Consider the following 21,980-nt stretch of genomic DNA (forward strand, 5'->3'; position numbering starts at 1 on the left):
ATAAGGACAGTGCTATTAAATGAACTCTAAAATGGACAGCAATATGTAAAACACCTGAATTACATAATCTTCTCAAGCAGAAGATGCTATATTCATACCCATAAACCAATTAGCGTTCAGTGTCTATCCAGTCAAGGAATGAGCCTCAGTATTCTGATCCAGCTCTTTGTTGAAAGACTATTTTTTTAATAGGATTTTTTTTCATTTATTTATTTATTTTTGACTGTGTTGGGTCTTCGTTACTTTGTGAGAGCTTTCTCTAGTTGCGGTGAGCAGGGGCTACTCCTTGTTGCAGTGTGAGGGCTTCTCATTGCAGTGACTTCTCTTGTTGCAGAGCACGGGTTCTAGGCGCGGGCTTCAATAGCTGTGGCACACGGGCTCAGTAGTTGTGGCTCACAGGCTCTAGAGCGCAGGCTCAGTAGTTGTGGCACACGGGCTTAGTTGCTCCGCAGCACATAGGATCTTCCCGGACCAGGGGTCGAACCTGTGTCCCCAGCATTGGCAGGTGGATTCTTAACCACTGCTCCACCAAGGAAGTCCCTGAAAGACTATTCTATTGGTATTAAATTTGTGGTAATAATGAAAGCCTTGGTAGGTATCAAATATAACTGCCAGTTATCAATTTATTGACTCAGCTTTAAATTCATCCTATATGCCTACTCAGTAAAAACAAATTTGGGCCCTTTATCCTTCCTTTGTAGCTGGCAAGATATTAAGCTTTCTCAGTAGAGGGCGCTGGAGAGGCACTGCAGGAGGAAAGAGCCTTGTTCCTCCTTCAGTGTGTTCAATTAGCAGGCTCCTCAGAATCCGGGTTCCCAGCAGAGGAAGGGTCCCCCATACACAGCTTCTCCAGCACACGCAGCTTCTCCAGCATTAGGCTCATGCAGCAGGGGCAGCTGCTCCAGTGTCCAACGCCCAAACCCAAGGCCTCCCCAGCACTGAGCGCCCATAGTACCAAATGGCCAGCGGCACCCGGCCACCAGCAGCTCCCCCCAGAAATCCCCTCAGGCATGTTGTAATGGAGGGTCGCTGGAGAGACACCTTCTACACAGATTCCTCCAGTACCCTAGAGGATGGATCTCCAGCAAGATTCCCTGGCACAAACCCTATGGCAAAGTCTGGATCTAAGTTCGGGGCTGTAGGGTGGGTGGGGGAGGTTTTCCCTGGGTGCTCTGTCTAAACTACTCCTTATATCTGTTACTCCTATTATCTGGTAGAGTTTTCTCTGTTTCTTATGAGCCAATCCCTCATTATTCCAATCCCATCATAGTTAATAATTCTTTATATTAAAGTTTCCCTGTTCAAATTACTGTGTGCCTTCTCTCTCCCGACTGGACCCAGACTGAGACAAACCCCTAGAAGCAAAATGAAAGTCAAACACCTTTTTAAAGATACCTTATTGGACACTTCATATAAAGAGAATTTTCCCACGCAAAAAGTTTAGTCATACAGAAGTGAAATAACATATTTAAAGAAATAGAAATCATTTACATATTTGGGATTTAGGTAGCTAAGAAAAATGAAAGCATATAGATTTTTCTTATGCTTTTCTACTGATATAAACAGTTCAAATCATCGTAACCATGTTTGTTTACTTTGAGATGAGCAAGATGTATCATTTTATTATCCTGGGAGGGTCTCTGCAGTGTCCCCGGTACTTAAAATTGGCTTAATGCTAAGTTAAATGCAGGTCAGTCACAGACAGCCAAATGACTTACAAGCTCTGGCTACCCTTCAGTAAAGAATTTTCAAATCCTTCTGTCATCTTTAAGGAAACATTTCTCAGTTGTTTAAGTAGAATTGTGAGAGACTACAAAAGGGAGAAGCACCGTTCGGTAATCAGAGCCATGGGCAAGTTACATTACATCACTAGGCACCAGTTTCCTCATGTGTGAAAGGGGGATAAAGATAGCACCTACCTCACAGGGCTGCTGTCAGGACTGAATGAGTAAAGATATGTAATGCACTTAAAATTATGCCTAGCAAGTAAGTGTTTGCTATTATTCTTATCATCCATGATCTTATTCCTGAAATGCTATTAATTTTACAATACAATTATAAAATAGACACTATACTCCCTTCATAATTCCAACAGGAGAACCAACATTTTATGTAAGCACTTAGGCTAAGTAAGCAGCAGTAAAAATGTTCTGTATATCCAGTAGCCTTATACTAATATGGGATTTGGTCAAGTAATGACTACCTGCATCAGAAATAGCATGTAAGTAGCTTTTCAAGTGAGTTTTGCTAGGATTCTAATTCTATTTGGAGTAAACGCAAATTTTGTAAATGTTAAGAAATTGCCAATGGCATAATAATCATCCAAACTTCTTATATGTTAGAATGAAGGCTACCTCTTTTTTCTAAGAATTTGGGGTTGCAGAGAAAGTGAAGTTTCTTTAAATTTAGTTTTATAATTTTTGAAGTTTTATACCTTAGATATTATCTTTGGGTTTAACTCCTGCTGATGGGCAGGTACATAACTTCAGACAAGTGTTTTCACCTATTCAAATCCTAGTTTCTTCCCCTATAACATGAGGATGGAAATGCCTGTGATGAAAGATGTTCACAAGAATTAAATGAGATAGGGAATTCCCTGGCATCCAGTGGTTAGGACTCCACACTTCCACGGCAGGGGGCCCAGGTTTGATCCCTGGTTGGGAAACTAAGATCCCGCAAGCTGTGCGGCACAGCCAAAAAAAAGAATTAAATGAGATAATGTCTGTAAAGCTGGGATCACTCATGACGTCACCACTGCTCAGTAAGGGAAGGCAGCAGCCATTCTTATTACTATTGCTGAGGATTTTATTACCTAACTTTCTGCCTTATTAATTTCATGACCTCTTTTTTAAACAAGTACGTGTCAGAAGAAGATCCTATAATGTCAATGTGCGTATGATAAAAATTAACCAGAACCTGAAGGTACCTTGAACTTAGTTGCTTACATGCCAGCTTAATATTTCTTTTCTCTCTATTTTCCTTTCCTTCCAAAATAAATGTCTCCTTTCTAAGCCCGAAGTGAAGAGCATGTGAATATTTCTCAATGAGCTCTTTTACCTGTTTTTCATTGTTTGGCTGAGAACCACCTTGAGCATTCCTTATACAAAGTGTGGTAATTTCACCATCCACTGTCTCTTGACATAGAGCATGAAATTTTTTCAGTGTGCTTTCATAAAATCCGCTCATCTTTTTCAGGTAAAGGAAAATATCTGTGTCGAGAACAAGCCTTTCTCCTCTTCTCATAGTCTCAGGTGTTGAGGACCTGGGTGGCTTTAAAGAGTGACTACTTTCCCATGTACTCCCTCTGGGGCTCTGCCTATTCCTGTTTTTTTCTAAAAGAGAACTTGCTTTTAATAGCAAAGACTCTTTGAGCTTCTTGATAGCCAGAAATGATCCTTGAACGGAGATTCTTCCATTAGCTTCCAAAGGACTGAAGCATAAAGCTGGGATTTCCATTTTCAGGTCCATTACCAGACTTCTCAGACCAATTTGACTCCGAAAAACAGAAAGATCAAGGACAGCATTTACAGAGCTGAAGACCTAAAATTAAACAGAGAAATTAAGACAGCACCACCTAGTGGAGCAGACTACATAAACACATTCTTTTTCTGCCACTTTCTTGGTCTCCCCTGCAGTAGCCCCTAAACCAGGCCTCAACTGCCTAGCACAGCTGGCTTCTTGCGCCATCGCTGCCCATCAGACGGATGCCACAACCCTATCAAGGCCACAGTGTTCGATTTGGGATTCACATTTCTCACTGGATTACCCTAAATAGAGGTGGTCAAATATTTTTTCAGAGGCAGAATGCTTTTTTGAAACAAAGTCTTAAGCAGAACCCAGAGGAGTACACTGTTCTGGTTCTGCTCTGGATAGGGGTCCCCGTAGAGAGCCCTCCAAGTTAGAAGTTCCTCAGATGGCTGCACAGAACCCTAGGTTTCTTACAGAATAAAGTTTTAAACCAATGCTTTGAATTTTACTTTTTCCTCTTACTTCCACCTTTACTGTGTCTTCAAAGCTCCTTTTTAATGTTCATCCTAATTGTTTTTTCCCCCAGAAAAGAAGTCTTTAGGTAGATGCCTGACATCATCCATGACAGCATAAAAGCTCACTGTCACTTTAAAAGCATTAAGAGGGTCATAGAGAAACATAAAAATGACCAGGCAATAACGAAAAAATTTCAAGACACAGGTTTGACCTTTAACACTGACTCAGGTTAACAGGAGTTTGCACTTTCTTTTCTAGAAGTCATGGGATGAGGGTGCTTTGTGCCTCCTATGTAGAGGAGATACTCTGCAGAAGAAATGGGATCCAGATAATCAGCATTACACTTACCTTTTCACTAAAATGGGAGACGGTGAGTTGAGCGGGTCTGACCATCTCTGCTAGATAGTGTTTCTTTTTTCTGATGACATTCTCTGCAACTAAGTGGAAAAAGGGCCACCAGAAGTGTTTGTGGCACAATACACTAATAATTATTTTAATTAATGATAATAAAGATGTTCAATTCTTTTAAAATACCTAAGATTTTTTCTGTGTTTCCTCTAAATTCAGCATTTACATAGTTTTTCCTTCTACTTTAACACATTAAAATTTATACATATATATGTATACATACATACGTAAGACACTTGCATGTTTTGTATGTTATACATAATACATAACAAACACCTAAAAGTAAATCCCCCACCACTCTGTTAATTATGGTCATGAGGAGACTTCATCTTCCTGAATCCAGGATATCACACTGTCCTGGTTTGTTTTCCTCTAATTCACTGGCTGACCTGCTCAGTCTCCTTCGCTAATTATCCCCATTCTATCTCCCCATTCTCTAGGCTTTGGCATGCCCCCTCCCACGTCCCTGCCCCGCCGCCTCAGGCCTCACACCTCTTCGCTAACCTTACACCCACCCCCTGGGTGATGTCAACAATTTCCACAGCTTTAGACATCATCTCTCTATGCATCACCTCGAAAATCCTTTCTTCAACATCGACCTTTCTCCCTTCTGCCTGTGGAAATCTCTACTTCATTATCTGAATAGACGTCTCAACGACCAAAATTCAACTCTTAATAACTACCTCCCTTCCAAAAGTACTCTTCCTCCTCTGTTCAGCATCTCAGAAAATGACACTTAGTCCATCTACAAATTCTGAACACCCACCAGTTCTCAATCACCTGCCCTGCTACCACCCTAGTCAAAACCAGCACCGACTAGTAGCTCTTATTCTCCACACGGCTGCCAGATGGATCACATTAAAAAAGGCCATCACATTCTGTCAGTGCTCTGCTTAAAACCCTCCAATGGCTTCCCATGTCACCTAGAATAAAATCCAGACACCTTGCTTTGACCCATGTGCTCCTAAACATAAGCTGGTCCCAGCTGCCCATCTAACCACATCTCCTATTCTCTCCTCCTTGCTCATTCCACTCCAGTCACACGAACCTCCCCACTGCTCTTCAGAACGCCCAGCAGGCTGCCCCTCAGAGAATGTTTCCCAGTCCTTCCCTGTGCCTAGAATTTTCTTCCCCCTAATCTGCATGAGTCATTCCCTTACTTCATTCAAGTCTCTGTTCAAATGTCACCCAAACAGAGTATTTTCCTACCCACTCTACCTAAAGTAGCACTATCCATCACATTCTATCCCTTTATTCTTCTTTATATTTTTATAGCACCATATTATATATTAATATGTATAAATATATAAGTATATATAAATATACAAATAAATAAAGCACACAATTATATATTCATTTATTGGCTTGTTTATTATCTCTCCACAGATGTATGCTTCATAAAAAAAAAACATTTTGCCTATTTCATTCATTGCTGTATAACCTCAAGGCCTAGAATGGTGCCTGAAAAGTAATAGGCACTCAATAAATACTTGGGAATAAATGAATGAATGAGCCCTCTCTTTCTCTCTCTGAGTTAATCAATGCAATACACAACACTAATAATTTCCCTCAATAATATAAAATTATTAACTTCTACGTTCCCCTCAGAGAAATAATAAGGAGCCCTTCCTGCCATCCCTTACCTGAACATCCCCATTGAGAAGGAATGACATAACTAATGGTGAGAGATAAAGGTACTGATAACCCACAGTCTTTTGGATCTCTCTCTGGACCCTATCTTCCCTCAAGCAGAGCAAGGTCTCTTCTGCTCCTACCCTTATGTAGTACTTTTACCTCCAAAAGGCTGGCATGGAGACTCACCCTTCTTTGGCAATTTATTCTACCAGCCACTATGCTGTACAGAAGGCTGCCCCATCCATGAGGCTGGAGGGGTGAATAGCTCTGCAGACCCAACTTCCTCACTTATGTCAGGTTGGGGGTGGGGAACAGAATGGCTCACTCTGACCTCAGATCCAAGCCATGTACCTTCAGTCCAACTTTCCCAGTAATAAAGCAGATACTATGTGAGAATATCCATTTGTTGGTTTGATCAAAGAGAAGCAAATGGTATAATTATATTGCTGAAGCCACCTCAAAATTCTCCAAGTATTTATCTTTTTTGTGAGATTATAGATAACTTTTGTGGGGGCAGTTTCTGCATTTTACAAATTTTCTACAATAAAATATATCACCTTTATCCCAAGATATAGACAGATTTAAAATATAGAAAAAAAGAAGTCTTTAAGATTTCCAGTTATTGACAACTCTATCATGAGACATTTTTGCATTTATTCCCACTTAACACATTATTGTGCCACTTTTATACTCAAGAATAGAATTATTGAGGAGGAGCTTCAAGATGGCGGAAGAGTAAGACGCGGAGATCACCTTCCTCCCCACAAAACATCAGAAACACATCTGCAGGTGGAACAGCTCCTACAGAACACCTACTGAACACTGGCAGAAGACCTCAGACCTCCCAGAAGGCAAGAAACTCCTCACATACCTGGGTAGTGCAAAAGAAAAAAGAAAAAACAGAGACAAAGAATAGGGACGGGGGCTTCCCTGGTGGCGCAGGGGTTGAGAGTCCGCCTGCCGATGCAAGGGACACGGGTTCGTGCCCTGGTCCGGGAGGATCCCATATGCCGCAGAGCGGCTGGGCCCGTGAGCCATGGCCACTGAGCCTGCGCGTCCGGAGCCTGTGCTCCGCAACGGGAGAGGCCACAGCAGTGAGAGGCCCGCGGACCGCAAAAAAAAAAAAAAAAAAAAAAAGAATAGGGACGGGACCGGCACCAGTGAGAGAGAGCTGTGAAGGAGGAAAGGTTTCCACACACTAGGAAGCCCCTTCGAGGGCAGAGACTGCAAGTGGCAGACGGGCGGGAACGTCGTAGCCACGGAGGAGAGCACAGCAACAGGGGTGCGGAGGGCAAAGCGAAGAGATTCCCGCACAGAGGATCGGTGCCGACCAGCACGCACCAGCCCGAGAAGCTTGTCTGCTCACCCGCCAGGGTGGGCGGGGTCTGGGAGCTGAGGCTCGGGCTTCGGAGGTCAGATCCCAGGGAGAGGACTGGGGTTGGCAGCATGAACACAGCCTGGAGGGGTTAGTGCGCCACGGCTAGCCAGGAGGCAGTCCAGGAAAAGTATGGAGCTGCTGAAGAGACAAGAGACTTTTTCTTGCCTCTTCGTTTCCTGGTGCGCAAGGAGAGGGGATTCAGAGCGCTGCTTAAAGGAGCTCCAGAGACGGTTGGGAACCGCGGCTATCAGCACGGACCCCAGAGACCAGCATGGGACGCTAAGGCTGTTGCTGCCACCACCAAGAAGCCTGTGTGCAAGCATAAGTCACTCTCCACACCTCCCCTCCCGGGAGCCTGTGCAGCCTGCCACGGGACCCTGGCACCACAGCCCACCAGGGTCCCGTGATCCAGGGACAACTTCCCAGGGAGAACGCACGGCACGCCACAGGCTGGTGCAACATCACGCCGGTCTCTGCTGCCACAGGCGCGCCCCGCAAGCCGTACCCCTCCTTCCCCCCGGCTTGAGTGAGCCAGAGCCCCCGAATCAACTGCTCCTTTAACCCCATCCTGCCTGAGCAAAAATCAGACGCGCTAAGGTGACCTACATGCAGAGGTAGGGCCAAATCCAAAGCTGAACCCCAGGAGCTGTGCGAACAAAGAGAAAGGGAAATCTCTCCCAGCAGCCTTAGGAGCAGCGGATTAAATCTCCACAATCAATTTGATGTACCCTGCATCTGTGGAATACCTGAATAGACAACAAATCATCCCAAATTGAGGAGGTGGACTTTGGGAACAATGGTATATATATATTTTTTCCCTATTTCTCCTTTTGTGAGTGTGTATGTCTATGCTTCTATGTGTGATATTGCCTATATAGCTTTGCTTTTACCATTTCTCCTAGGATTCTGTCTGTCCATTTTTCTGTTTTGTTTTTTTTTTTACTTAAAAAATTTTTTTTCTTAATAATTATATTTTATTTTAATTATTTTATTTTATTTTACTTCATTTTATCTTCCTCTTTCTTTCTTTCTTTCTACTTTTTCTCCGTTTTATTCTGAGCTGTGTGGATGAAAGGCTCTTGGTGCTCCAGCCAGGCGTCAGCGCTGTGTCTCTGAGGTAGAAGAGCCAAGTTCAGGACACTGGTCCACAAGAGACCTCTTAGCTCCACATAATATCAAACAGCAAAAATCTCCCAGAGATCTCCATCTCAACGCCAAGACCCAGCTCCATTTAACGACCAGCAAGCTACAGTGCAGGACACCCTATGCCAAACAACTAGCAAGACAGGAACACAACTCCACCCATTAGCAGAGAGGCTGCCTAAAATCATAATAAGGCCACAGACACCCCACAACACACCACCAGACGTGGACCTGCCCAACAGAAAGACAAGATCCAGCCTCATCCACCAGAACACAGGCACTAGTCCCCTCCACCAGGAAGCCTACACAGCCCACTGAACCAACCTTAGCCACTGGAGACAGACACCAAAAACAACGGGAACTACAAACCTGCAGCCTGCGAAAAGCAGACCCCAAACACAGTAAGTTAAGAAAAAGGAGAAGACAGAAACACAGCAGATGAAGGAGCAAGGCAAAAACCCACCAGACAAAACAAATGAAGAGGAAATAGGCAGCCTACCTGAAAAAGAATTCAGAATAATGATAGTAAAGATGATCCAAAATCTTGGGAGTAGAATGGAGAAAATACAAGAAACGCTTAACAAGGACCTAGAAGAACTAAAGAGCAAACAAAGAGAGATGAACAACACAATAAATGAAATTTAAAATTCTCTAGAAGGGATCAATAGCAGAATAACTGAGGCAGAAGGACTGATAAGTGATAAGTGACCTGGAAGATAAGAGTGGAAATAACTACTGCAAAGCAGAATAAAGAAAAAAGAATGAAAAGAAATGAAGACAGCCTAAGAGACTTCTGGGACAATATTAAACGTACGAACATTCGAATTATAGGGGTTCCAGAAGAAGAAGAGAAAAACAAAATTTGAAGAGATTATAGTTGAAAGCTTCCCTAATATGGGAAAGGAAATAGTTAATCAAGTCCAAGAAGCACAGAGTCCCATATAGGATAAACCAAAGGAGAAACACGCCAAGACACATATTAATCAAACTATCAAAAGTTAAATACAAAGAAAAAATATTAAAAGCAGCAAGGGAAAAACAACATATAACACACAAGGGAATCCCCATAAGGTTAACAGCTGACGTTTCAGCAGGAACTCTGCAAGCCAGAAGGGAGTGGCAGGACATATTTAAAGTGATGAAGGAGAAAAACCTACAGCCAAGATTACTCTATCCAGCAAGGATCTCATTCAGATTCGACAGAGAAATTAAAACCTTTACAGACAAGCAAAAGTTAAAAGAATTCAGCACCACCAAAACACCACCAAATGCTAAAGGAACTTCTCTAGGCAGGAAACACAAGAGAAGGAAAAGACCTACAATAATAAACCCAAAACAATTAAGAAAATGGTAATAGGAACATACATATCAATAACTACCTTAAACGTAAATGAATTAAATGCTCCAACCAAAAGACATAGACTCGTTGAATGTATACAAAAACAAGACCCACATATATGCCGTCTACAAGAGACCCACTTCAGACCTAAGGACACATACAGGCTGAAAGTGAGGGGATGGAAAAAGATATTCCATGCAAATGGAAATCAAAAGAAAGCTGGAGTAGCAATTCTCATATCAGGTGAAATAGTCTTTAAAACAAAGAATATTACGAGACAAAGAAGGACACTACATAATGATCAAGGGATCAATCCAAGAAGAAGATAAAAGAATTGTAGATATTTATGCACTCCACAGAAGAGTACCTCAATACATAAGTCAAATACTAACTGCCATAAAAGGGGAAATCCACAGGAAAACAATCAGAGTAGGGGACTTTAACACCCCACTTTAACCAATGGACAGATCATCCAAAATGAAAATAAATAAGGAAACACAAGCTTTAAATGATACATTAAACAAAATGGACTCCAGTTATATATATATAGGACATTCCATCCAAAAACAACAGACTACTCTTCCTTCTCAAGTGCTCATGGAACATTCTCCAGGATAGATCATATCTTGGATCACAAATCAAACCTTGGTAAATTTAAGAAGATTGAAATTGTATCAAGTATCTTTTCCAACCACAACGCTATGAGACTAGATAACAATTACAGGGAAAAAAATCTGTAAAAGATACAAACACATGGAAGCTAAACAACACACTACTTAATAACCAAGAGATCACTGAAGAAATCAAAGAGGAAATCAAAAAATACCTAGAAACAAATGACAATGGAGACACTACAACCCAAAACCTATGGTATGCAGCAAAAGCAGTTCTAAGAGGGAAGTTTATAGCAATACAATCCTACCATAAGAACAAGGAACATCTCAAATAACCCAACCTTACACCTAAAGCAATTAGAGAAAGAAGAAACAAAAAACCCCAAAGTTAGCAGAAAGAAAGACATCATAAAGATCAGATCAGAAATAAATGAAAAGGAAATAAGGGAAATGATAGCAAAGATCAATAAACCTAAAAGCTAGTTCTTTGAGAAGATAAACAAAATTGATAAACCATTAGCCAGACTCATCAAGAAAAAAAGGGAGAAGACTCAAATCAATAGAATTAGAAATGAAAAAGGAGAAGTAACAACTGACACTGCAGAAATACAAAGAATCATGAGACATTACTACAAGCAACTATATGCCAATAAAATGGACAACCCGGAAGAAATGGACAAATTCTTAGAAAAGCACAACCTTCCGAGACTGAATCAGGAAGAAATAGAAAATATAAACAGACCAATCACAAGCACTGAAATTGAAACTGTAATTAAAAATCCTCCAACAAAAAAGAGCCCAGGACCAGATGGCTTCAAAAGCGAATTCTATCAGACATTTAGAGAAGAGCTAACACCTGTCCTTCTAAAACTCTTACAAAATATAGCAGAGGGAGGAACACTCCCAAACTCATTCTACGAGGCCACTATCACCCTGATACCAAAACTGGACAACGATGTCACAAAGAGAGAAAACTACAGGCCAATATCACTGATGAACATAGATGCAAAAATCCTCAACAAAATACTAGCAAACAGAATCCAGCAGCACATTAAAAGGATCATACACCATGATCAAGTAGGGTTAATCCCAGGAATGCAAGGATTCTTCAATATACACAAATCAAACAATGTGATACACCATATTAACAAATTGAAGGAGAAAAACAATATGATCATCCCAATAGATGCAGAGAAAGCTTTTCACAAAATTCAACACCAATTTATGATAAAAAACCCTCCAGAAAGTAGGCATAGAGGGAACTTTCCTCAACATAATAAAGGCCATATATGACAAACCCCCAGCCAACATCATCCTCATTGGTGAAAAACTGAAAGCATTTCCACTAAGATCAGGAACAAGACAAGGTTGCCCACTCTCACCACTTTTATTCTACATAGTTTTGGAAGTTTTAGCCACAGCAATCAGAGAAGAAAAAGACATAAAAGGAATCCAAATCAGAAAAGAAGAAGTAAAGCTGTCACTGTTTGTAGATAACATGATACAATACTTAAAGAATCCTAAAGATGCTACCCGAAAACTACTAGAGCTAATCAATGAATTTGGTAAAGTAGCAGGATACAAAATTAATGCACAGAAATCTCTAACATTCCTATACACGAATGATGAAAAATCTGAAAGTGAAATTAAGAAAATACTCCCATTTACCATTGCAACAAAAAGAATAAAATATCTAGGAATAAACCTACCTAAGGAGACAAAAGACCTATATGCAGAAAATTATAAGACTCTCATGAAAGAAATTAAAGATGATACAAATAAATGGAGAGATACACCATGTTCTTGATTGGAAGAATCAACACTGTGAAAATGACCCTACTATCCAAAGAAATCTACAGATTCAATGCAATCCTTATCAAACTACCACTAGCATTTTTCAAAGAACTAGAACAAAAAATTTCACAATTTGTATGGAAACACAAAAGACCCCGAATAGCCAAAGCAATCTTGAGAAAGAAAAACAGAGCTGGAGGAATCAGGCTCCCTGACTTCAGACTATACTACAAAGCTACAGTAATCGAGACAGTATTGTACTTGCACAAAAACAGAAATAGAGATCAATGGAACAGGATAGAAAGCCCAGAGATAAACCCACGCACATATGGTCACCTTATCTTTGATAAAGGAGACATGAATATACAGTGGAGAAAAGACAGCCTCTTCAATAAGTGGTGCTGGGAAAACTGGACAGCTACATGTAAAAGAATGAAATTAGAACACTCCCTAACACCATACAGAAAAATAAACTCAAAATGGATTAAAGACCTAAATGTGAGGCCAGACACTATCAAACTCTTACAGGAGTACATAGGCAGAACACTCTATGACATAAATCACAGCAAGATCGTTTTTGACCCACCTTCTAGAGTAATGGAAATAAAAACAAAAATAAACAAATGGGACCTAATGAACATTAAAAGCTTTTGCACAGCAAAGGAAACCATAAACAAGACCAAAAGACAACCCTCAGAATGGGAGAAAATATTTGTAACAGAAGCAACTGACAAAGGATTAATCTCCAAAATTTACAAGCAGCTCATGCAGCTCAATATCAAAAAAAACAAACAATCCTATCCAAAAATGGGCAGAAGACCTAAATAGACATTTCTCCAAACAAGATATACCGATTGCCAACAAACACATGAAAGAATGCTCAACATCATTAATCATTAGAGAAATGCAAATCAAAACTACAATGAGATATCATCTCACACTAGTCAGAATGGCCATCATCAAAAAATCTACAAACAATAAATGCTGGAGAGGGTGCGGAGAAAAAGGAATGTAAATTGATACAGCTGCTATGGAGAACAGTATGGAGGAGGTTCCTTAAAAAACTAAAAATAGAACTACCATATGACCCAGCAATCCCACTACTGGGCATATACCCTGAGAAAACCATAATTCAGATAGAGTCATGTACCACAATGTTCATTGCAGCTCTATTTACAATAGCCAGGACATGGAAGCAACCTAAGTGTTCATCAACAGATGAATGGATAAAGAAGAGTGGCACATATATACAGTGGAATATTACTCAGTCATAAAAAGAAACGAAATTGAGTTATTTGTAGTGAGGTGGATGGACCTAAAGTCTGTCATACAGGGTGAAGTAAGTCATAAAGAGAAAAACAAATACCGTATGCTAACACATATATACGGAATCTAAAAAAAAAAAAAAAGGTCATGAAGAACCTAGGGGCAAGATGAGAATAAAGACGCAGACCTACTTGAGAATGGACTTGAGGATACAGGGAGGTGGAAGGGTAAGCTGAGAAAAAGTGAAAGAGTGGCATGGACATATATACACTGCCAAACATAAAATAGATAGCTAGTGGGAAGCAGCCGCGTAGCACAGGGAGATCAGCTTGGTGCTTTGTGACCACCTAGAGGGGTGGGATAGGGAGGGTGGGAAGGAGGGAGACACGAGAGGGAAGAGATATGGGGACATAGGTATATGTATAACTGATTCACTTTGTTATAAAGCAGAAACTAACACACCATTCTAAAGCAATTATACTCCAATAAAGATGTTAAAAACACAGAATTATTATTTTTTAAATACACTTTAAACTTTACCAGTCCCATGAATTATTTTAATGAAATTCAATTTTTAATTTCGTTACAGAAGTATTTCTAAGATTACAAAAACTTGATTGGGAAATACCTTTTTTTTCTTTGAATGTTACATATGCAACTCCCTTGGTTCTTGTTGGATATATCACATCTTCAACAACTCCACCCTCATTCTCAATATCTTGAAAGTGACTCTTCACTAATATGGTCAGCGACTGATCATTAATGGAACCAATTGGAAGACCAGCAACTACAATTGTTCTTTCAGAAACTTCGGATTCCTTGACCTTCACAACTGATGCCTGCAAAAACACAGTAGGATACTCTTCAAATATATAGGATTCTGCTTAATATAGGCAATGTTACACAACAGTGGGAAAAGCTATTATATTCAATAAAGGCGCTCTTGCAATTGATTAGATACTTGAAAACAAATATTAAGTTTAGAGCCTGGTCTCATACCATATGCCAGCATAAACTCTATATAAATCTGAGAGTTAAAATGTAAAAAGGAAACCCCTTTTTTTAATAAATGGAAAACACTGGTTAACATTTGTCTGATTTTAGAAAGACCTAAAAATAATTGTAATCACAAAGGAAAAGATTGAGATATAAATTTTTTTTAAGATTTTTTTTTTGATGTAGACCATTTTTAAAGTCTTTGTTGAATTTGTTATAAAATTGCTTCTGCTTTATGTTTTGGTTTTTTGGCCCTGAGGCATGTGGGATCTTAGCTCCTTGACCAGGGACCACCTGCATGGGAAGGGGAAGTCTTAACCACTGGACTGCCAGGGAAGTCCCGAGATATAAATTTTTTACATCAAAATTTTTTTAAAAGTCAAGCTAACCAATGAAAAAAAAAACAAAATACCTAGGAATAAACCTACCTAAGGAGACAAAAGACCTGTACGCAGAAAACTGTAAGACACTGATGAAAGAAATTAAAGATGATACAAACAGATGGAGAGATATACCATGTTCTTGGATTGGAAGAATCAACATTGTGAAAATGACTCTACTACCCAAAGCAGTCTACAGATTCAATGCAATCCCTATCAAACTACCACTGGCATTTTTCAAAGAACTAGAACAAAAAATTTCACAATCTGTATGGAAACACAAAAGACCCCGAATAGCAAAAGCAATCTTGAGAACGAAAAACGGAGCTGGAGGAATCAGGCTCCCTGACTTCAGACTATACTACAAAGCTACAGTAATCAAGACAGTATGGTACTGGCACAAAAACAGAAAGATAGATCAATGGAACAGGATAGAAAGCCCAGAGATAAACCCACGCACATATGGTCACCTTATCTTTGATAAAGGAGACATGAATATACAGTGGAGAAAAGAGAGCCTCTTCAATAAGTGGTGCTGGGAAAACTGGACAGCTACATGTAAAAGAATGAAATTAGAACACTCCCTAACACCATACACCAAAATAACCTTAAAATGGATTAAAGACCTAAATGTAAGGCCAGACTCTATCAAAGTCTTAGAGGAAAACATAGGCAGAACACTCTATGACATAAATCACAGCAAGATCCTTTTTGACCCATCTCCTAGCAAAATGAAAATAAAAACAAAAATAAACAAATGGGACATAGGGAAACTTAAAGGCTTTTGCACAGGAAACCATAAACAAGATGAAAACACAACCCTCAGAATGGGGGAAAATATCTGCAAATGAAGCAACTGACAAAGGATTAATCTCCAAACTTTACAAGCAGCTCATGCAGCTCAATATCAAAAAAACAAACAACCCAATCCAAAAATGGGCAGAAGACCTAAATAGACATTTCTCCAAAGAAGATATACACATTGCCAACAAACACATGAAAGTCTGCTCAATATCATTTATCATTAGAGAAATGCAAATCAAAACTACAATGAGGGGCTTCCCTGGTTGGTACAGTGGTTGACAGTCCGCCTGCTGATGCAGGGGACACGAGTTTGTGCCCCGGTCTGGGAGGATCCCACATGCCACGGAGCGGCTGCGCCCGTGAGCCATGGCCACTGAGCATGCGCGTCCGGAGCCTGTGCTCCGCAACGGGAGAGGCCACAACAGTGAGAGGCCCGCGTACTGCAAAAAAACAAAACAAAACAAAACAAAAACTACAGTGAGGTATCACCACACACTGTCAGAATGGCCATCATCAAAAAACCTACAAACAATAACTGCTGGAGAGGGTGTGGAGAAAAGGGAACCCTCCTATAATGTTGGTGGGAATGTAAATTGATACAGCCACTATGGGGAACAGTATGGAGTTTCCTTAAAAAACTAAAAATAGAACTACCATACGGCCCAGCAATCCCACTACTGGGTATATACCCTGTGAAAACCATAATTCAAAAAGAGTCCTGTACCAAAATGTTCATTGCAGCTCTATTTACAATAGCCAGGACATGGAAGCAACCTAAGCATCCATTGACAGATGAACAGATAAAGATATGGCACATATATACAATGGAATATTACTCAGCCATAAAAGGAAACGAAATTGAGTTATTTGTAGCAAGGTGGATGGACCTAGAGACTGTATTAAAGAGTGAAGTTAAGTCAGAAAGAGAAAAACAAATACCGTATGCTAACACATATATATGGAATCTAAAAAAAAAAAGTGGTTATGAAGAACCTAGGGGCAGGATAGGAATAAAGATGCAGATGTAGAGAATGTACCTGAGGACACGGGGAGGGGGAAGGATAAGCTGGGACGAAGTGAGAGAGGGGCATGGACATATATACACTACCAAATGAAAAATAGATAGCTAGTGGGAAGCAGCCACATAGCACAGGGAGATCAGCTCGGTGCTCTGTGACCACCTAGAGGGGTGGGATAGGGAGGGTGGGAGGGAGACACAAGAGGGAGGAGATATGGGGATATATGTTTATGTATAGCTGATTCACTTTGTTATACAGCAGAAACTAACACACCATTGTAAAGCAATTATACTCCAATAAAGATGTTAAAAAAAGAAAACAAAAAGTCAAGGTAACCACAAAATTTTGGAGTTTGGAGTTAGCTGTATGTTTTCTTGACTGTAGAGTTGAAAGTACAGAAGGTAATAAAAAACACATTCTCTTTTTTCTTTTTTTTTGGTAAAATTAGGAAAAAGTCACCATAAAAAAATAAAACCCTGGAAATAACATTGGAGCTACAGTGAAGTAAACCCTGCCTTCCACCACATACCTGAAATAGAATTCAACCACTGAGAGCACATGCTATTGTACACTGTGCCACCCTGGGAACAGAGGACCAAGTGCAAGTAGATCCTTCCCTGGGCTCACTCTCTGTGAACTTCTTGTATTAAGGTTTTAATTTGTTCCCCAGCTCATTTAGGGGAGTGGACCTATAAACTTCTCCCAATGCATATATAGGTAGCCCAGCTTGATTACACCAGAGCTCAGACATAATCTATCCTAAATTACCCCCAGGGAGGACAGGATTTCTCACAGGTCCAAGTAATGGTTAATAGATCATAAAGATGTTTCGCTTTTCAGTTCAGAGGACTCTATATACTCAGAGTAGGACTTCACTGGGGATAGGCAAACAGCTTCTGACCTCCCTGATCAAGAAAACAGTCTAAGCACACACACAATGTCCATTCTAACCCAGGAGCATCTTAAAATGAAAGTAGAAGAATAAAAAAGAGAATAAACACAATTAAGGGGAGCAATCAGCAGCATAGAGGAGATTTCAACAATTTCCTGTAGACGGAAAAGATACAGAAGTATGTGGAAGGATAAGACAGAGGGAATCCAGAATAAAGAAAAGGGGGTTGCAATGGAAAGGTGACAACTTTCATGGCAGAACCTCAGAAATGAAAAAAGGGACCAAACCCAGAAAGATTAGTTGAAAAGCTGGTGGCAAAACAAAACTGAATGGACACTCTAGGGAGAATCTGACCTGCTATTATGGGTGCTGGCACCCCAGAGCAAGCCCCCTCCCCCTCCACTTTCTGGCATTTGAAGGGGCCCAAGCCTAAAGATCATAAGTAAATTAAAGTGTGCATGTTTTCAGTAAATTATAGAATACCAAAAAAAAAGAATCTATTTGACACAGCTGCGAGGAACATTTTTCTGTAAGTGGAAAAAGGAAAAATACACATGACATTGGACCAAAAGGAGAAAAAGTAATCACAGCACACTATTATTAGGCCCTGCTGTAAACAGTATTTACTGTTTGCATAATAATATAGACACTCTCATTGTTTTTTATCTTTTAGACTAATTCTGTTAAATCTTCAAAATACCAAAGACTTAAATATGATTATAGAATAAAATGGAAACATTCAACCCTGTCAATGTAAGAATAAAGGCAAAACTAACAGAAGTTGAGAAAAAAAGATAGAAAGAAAAATCTATACTTATATTACTGAAAATCATGTAATACCATCAAAATTTTAAGTATATTATGAAAGCTACAAAAATAGTCCACAGGAGAATTTAAAAATATTACTAAAACTTTCAAGCTTGAAAGGTGGGAGAAGTCAGAGGTTACTTGAGTGAAATCCTCATTTATCATAGCAGGAATTCAATAATAGAAAATGCCTAAAGTCAATGATGACCGCCCCCAGGATATGCACTCTCTCAGCATCTCCTCTGACTTTTCAGCTGGTGGTTATAAAATAAGGTGACAAAAATGTACCTGCATTTCTTAGAATAGAGAGTATCCTGTCAATTAGTTAATCAATTAACAAATACAGTATTAATGAAGCAGGTGTTCTATATCTGGCAATATGCTGGGTACCAAAGATGACACATACAAAGACATAAAGCACACCCCTCACCCTGAAATTGTTCCACCATAAAAATTTACTGAGCATTTATTGTGTGCGGGGCACCTGAATGGGCCTTAAGATTACCAACACACACACACAAAAAGAGCCTCTAAGTTATGGATGAGAAGGAGGCAGGCACATACACAAATCATTTCAACAGAGCTTGGTGTGGGGCCTTTAGGGACTTTCCACCCCCTCACTTGTTCCCGTAAACCAATTCTTCTCCCTATCGTGCGCCACTCCTTCTCCCTATCGAAACCAATTCTTCTCCCTATCGTGCGCCACTCCTTCTCCCTATCGAAACCAATTCTTGGAGTTTTTCAGTTGACGGGGACTTGCCAGACAGCGGGTAATTTTCCAGTTGCCCGTAACAGGTATACGCCCTAACCGCCACAATGAACAAACAACTATAACGGCCAGAAGGTGGGACAAAAGTTCCTAAGCCAATGAATTCAAAAGTCACCACATTTACCCAATCATTGTGAGAATATACCCACCCTATGAGTAAATAAACCTATAAAAAGTATGTGATTCCGCTTTTAGGGGTTCCCCGTCGGCCTCCTGCGTGAGGTTCAGGGAACCCCGGTGCATCGGCTCCTAATAAACCTCTTGCGTGTTGCAGCGGCTCTCGACTCTTGGCGGTTCTTGGGCGAGTTGGAATTCCTCGTAGACCGTTTGGGTCTAACATTGGTAGGCACAAAAAGAAGGAGGTCTACTTCTCTACAAGAAGAACAGACCAACACCCCAAAATCTAAGAAGGATACAGGACCATTCACAATAAAGGTCACTTAGGATTAGGAAGCAAGATTAATTCTGGCTAAAGCAGTCAAAGAAGGCTTCATGAAACAGAGACCTTGAAGGCTGAGGTCGAATTTTAACTAACGGTCAAATTTAATTAAAAATGCAAAAGAGGGCTTCCCTGGTGGCGCAGTGGTTGAGAGTCCGCCTGCTGATGCAGGGGACACGGGTTCGTGCCCCGGTCCGGGAAGATCCCACATGCCACGGAGCAGCTGGGCCCGTGAGCCATGGCCGCTGAGCCTGTGCGTCCGGAGCCTGTGCTCCGCAACGGGAGAGGCCACGACAGTGAGAGGTCCGCGTAGAGCAAAAAAAAAAACCAACAACAACAACAAAAAATTGATAAAAAAAAAAAAAAGAGTTCACAGCAAAAGCAAAGGGACAGAGGAATGGAGGATGAAAATGGCTCATATTGAGACATATAAAGCAAAGGTAGTGTCTCCTGAAAAGGAAACTCATAATAGTTATGGACTCTTTGTTATGGGAGCTCATTTAGGGGAGTGGAGGAAAAGTTTCTTAAAATATTCAGGGACAAATAAATTGCACAGGAAACAATAAAAATATAAAAATGTGTTCCTCCATCCTAGCCCCAAGTGGTAAGATGTAATTATCCCAAAATAGTTCTTTCTAGAAAAGGAGAAAAAAAATGACAGATTTTTGAGACTTTAAGGGGATTTTTATTTCACATGAGATTTGTCTTGATTTACTATACATCTGGTTCTAACAGTCCACACCAACCTCCACGGATAAGTGGCTAGTGAATTAGCTTCCTTTTCTTCATCAGTGCCAAAGAAAATCTTTAAATCAATTTAAATTCGGAAAATCTTACTCCGCCTCTGCCCTCATCAATACTAATACCATATTTCTTTGTTCAAATGTCTACATTTATCTTTGAAATCAAAGAAACTTATCCTTGATGGCTATTGATGTCTTCTATCCACCGTTAAGAAGAAAAAGAGAGGTCTTGGAGATAGCCCTTTCAAGAGTTACCAAATGGAGATACAGAATTTTGAAACATGAGCAGCATTTTGGTCGGCAGGTATTAAAATGACGGCAATTTCCCTGCATCAACGATACATTTTAAGAGACTTTTGACCATAGTATCAGAAAACAAAAAGAAAAACTGTGAGTTTATTTTTGTAAGTAAAGCACTTGGGAGAGATAATTAAATTTATTCACTGAGTTCGCTTACATTCCTTTTCTCAAAATTAGGTGTCTGTTTTCATTCACGTTGCCTTTACCGCCACCGGTAAACAAAGTCGCACTTGCACTTCACAACTGCTTGGGCACTTCTGACCGGGAATTGAAGGCCCTGCCACTGCTTTCAAGCGCTTGATACAAAGTACACGGAAGCCTAAATATTAAATTTGCTAACTGTTCTTGCTAGGCAGCAAAGATGGTGACAACACAGAGCCCTTTGGGTCTGGAGAAAGATCTAAGGCCACAAGAGAAAATTCCCGCTAAGACGTCAGGCTGCTTTCCCAGCTGTGTCCTTGGCTAGAATCCTTCTTGCTGGCCCTTTACAAAAGGAAACGGTGGCCTCCATTTCTGGGCAATTCTCTCCTCTCCTGCTCCCAAAGTGTGGCAGGACAACAGTTAAGCCCTAACACTGGCTGCGAGTCCACTCGTCGACCAAACAGCTGTGTCCCCGACAACCAGGCACTAGGTGCGGGAGGAGGCCGCGGCGATGCGTCCCTTTGGAGCTGGCCTGCGGTGAAGCGCGCGGAACTGCCACCTGTACAGGTGCAGGCAAACCGGGCTAGGTTTGCCTCCGGGGTCCCTCCCCGCGCCTCCCCGGTCACCCCGCACCCTCGCCCGTTCTGCCCGGCTCCGCGTCCTCCTGGGGGACCGTGGTGACGGGACGAGGACCCCTCCGCCCTGCAAAACCCAAAGCAAAAGCAACTTGCCATGGCGGAAGAGAGACGCGCCCTCGGCGGCCGGCGGGGCCCAGATCTAGCGGAGCGCGGGCGGCGCGGCAGGAGCTGGCTGATGGGTTTTGGTTTCGGTTTTCTGTTCCCGCTCGTTTGGAGACAGCCCCTCCACCCCACCCCGCAGTTCTGCGGCCTCGGGTCTCGGGGCCTCGGGATGAGAGCCCGGACCTGGGGCGGTTGCTCTCCGGACGCCCTCGGTAGTTTCGCAACTTTTGAAATCAAGCTGGAGAGAGGTCGGGGTGGCGGGGGCGGGGGCGGGGGGGGGGCGGGGGGATTCCCCGGCGGGAATGCGGGGACTCTCCGGGTGCTGTGTCTGTCCTGTGGGCAGTGGATCGCCCTTCCTATGCCATCTTTATCTCCCTAGTTGTGTTCTC

The 21,980-nt window shown here is 41.3% G+C and overlaps 1 protein-coding gene across 1 annotated transcript; it reads right to left on the reverse strand.

The window, feature by feature from the left end:
- Window positions 1–2,808: 2,808 nt before the first annotated feature.
- Window positions 2,809–21,585, reverse strand: RBM43 (RNA binding motif protein 43). The gene is made up of 4 exons (XM_065880138.1): window positions 21,286–21,585; window positions 14,190–14,400; window positions 4,333–4,421; window positions 2,809–3,540 (listed from the first exon to the last, which is right to left on the reverse strand). Exons 1-4 carry the CDS (start codon window positions 21,583–21,585, stop codon window positions 2,809–2,811), a joined length of 1,332 nt encoding a protein of 443 aa, XP_065736210.1.
- Window positions 21,586–21,980: the final 395 nt, after the last annotated feature.

The sequence above is a fragment of the Phocoena phocoena genome, chromosome 7, assembly GCF_963924675.1.
Source record: "Phocoena phocoena chromosome 7, mPhoPho1.1, whole genome shotgun sequence".
NCBI lineage: Eukaryota > Metazoa > Chordata > Mammalia > Artiodactyla > Phocoenidae > Phocoena > Phocoena phocoena.

Excerpts from the sequence above, each read along its gene's own strand:
- RBM43 (XM_065880138.1), bottom strand. The coding sequence starts at position 21,585 with ATGGCAAGTTGCTTTTGCTTTGGGTTTTGCAGGGCGGAGGGGTCCTCG. Across the intron at positions 14,401-21,285 it reads GACGAGTGGACTCGCAGCCA|GCATCAGTTGTGAAGGTCAA; the intron begins GTGTTAGGGCTT and ends GTGTTTTTGCAG. Across the intron at positions 4,422-14,189 it reads AACATTCAAAGAAAAAAAAG|TTGCAGAGAATGTCATCAGA; the intron begins GTATTTCCCAAT and ends TTTTCCACTTAG.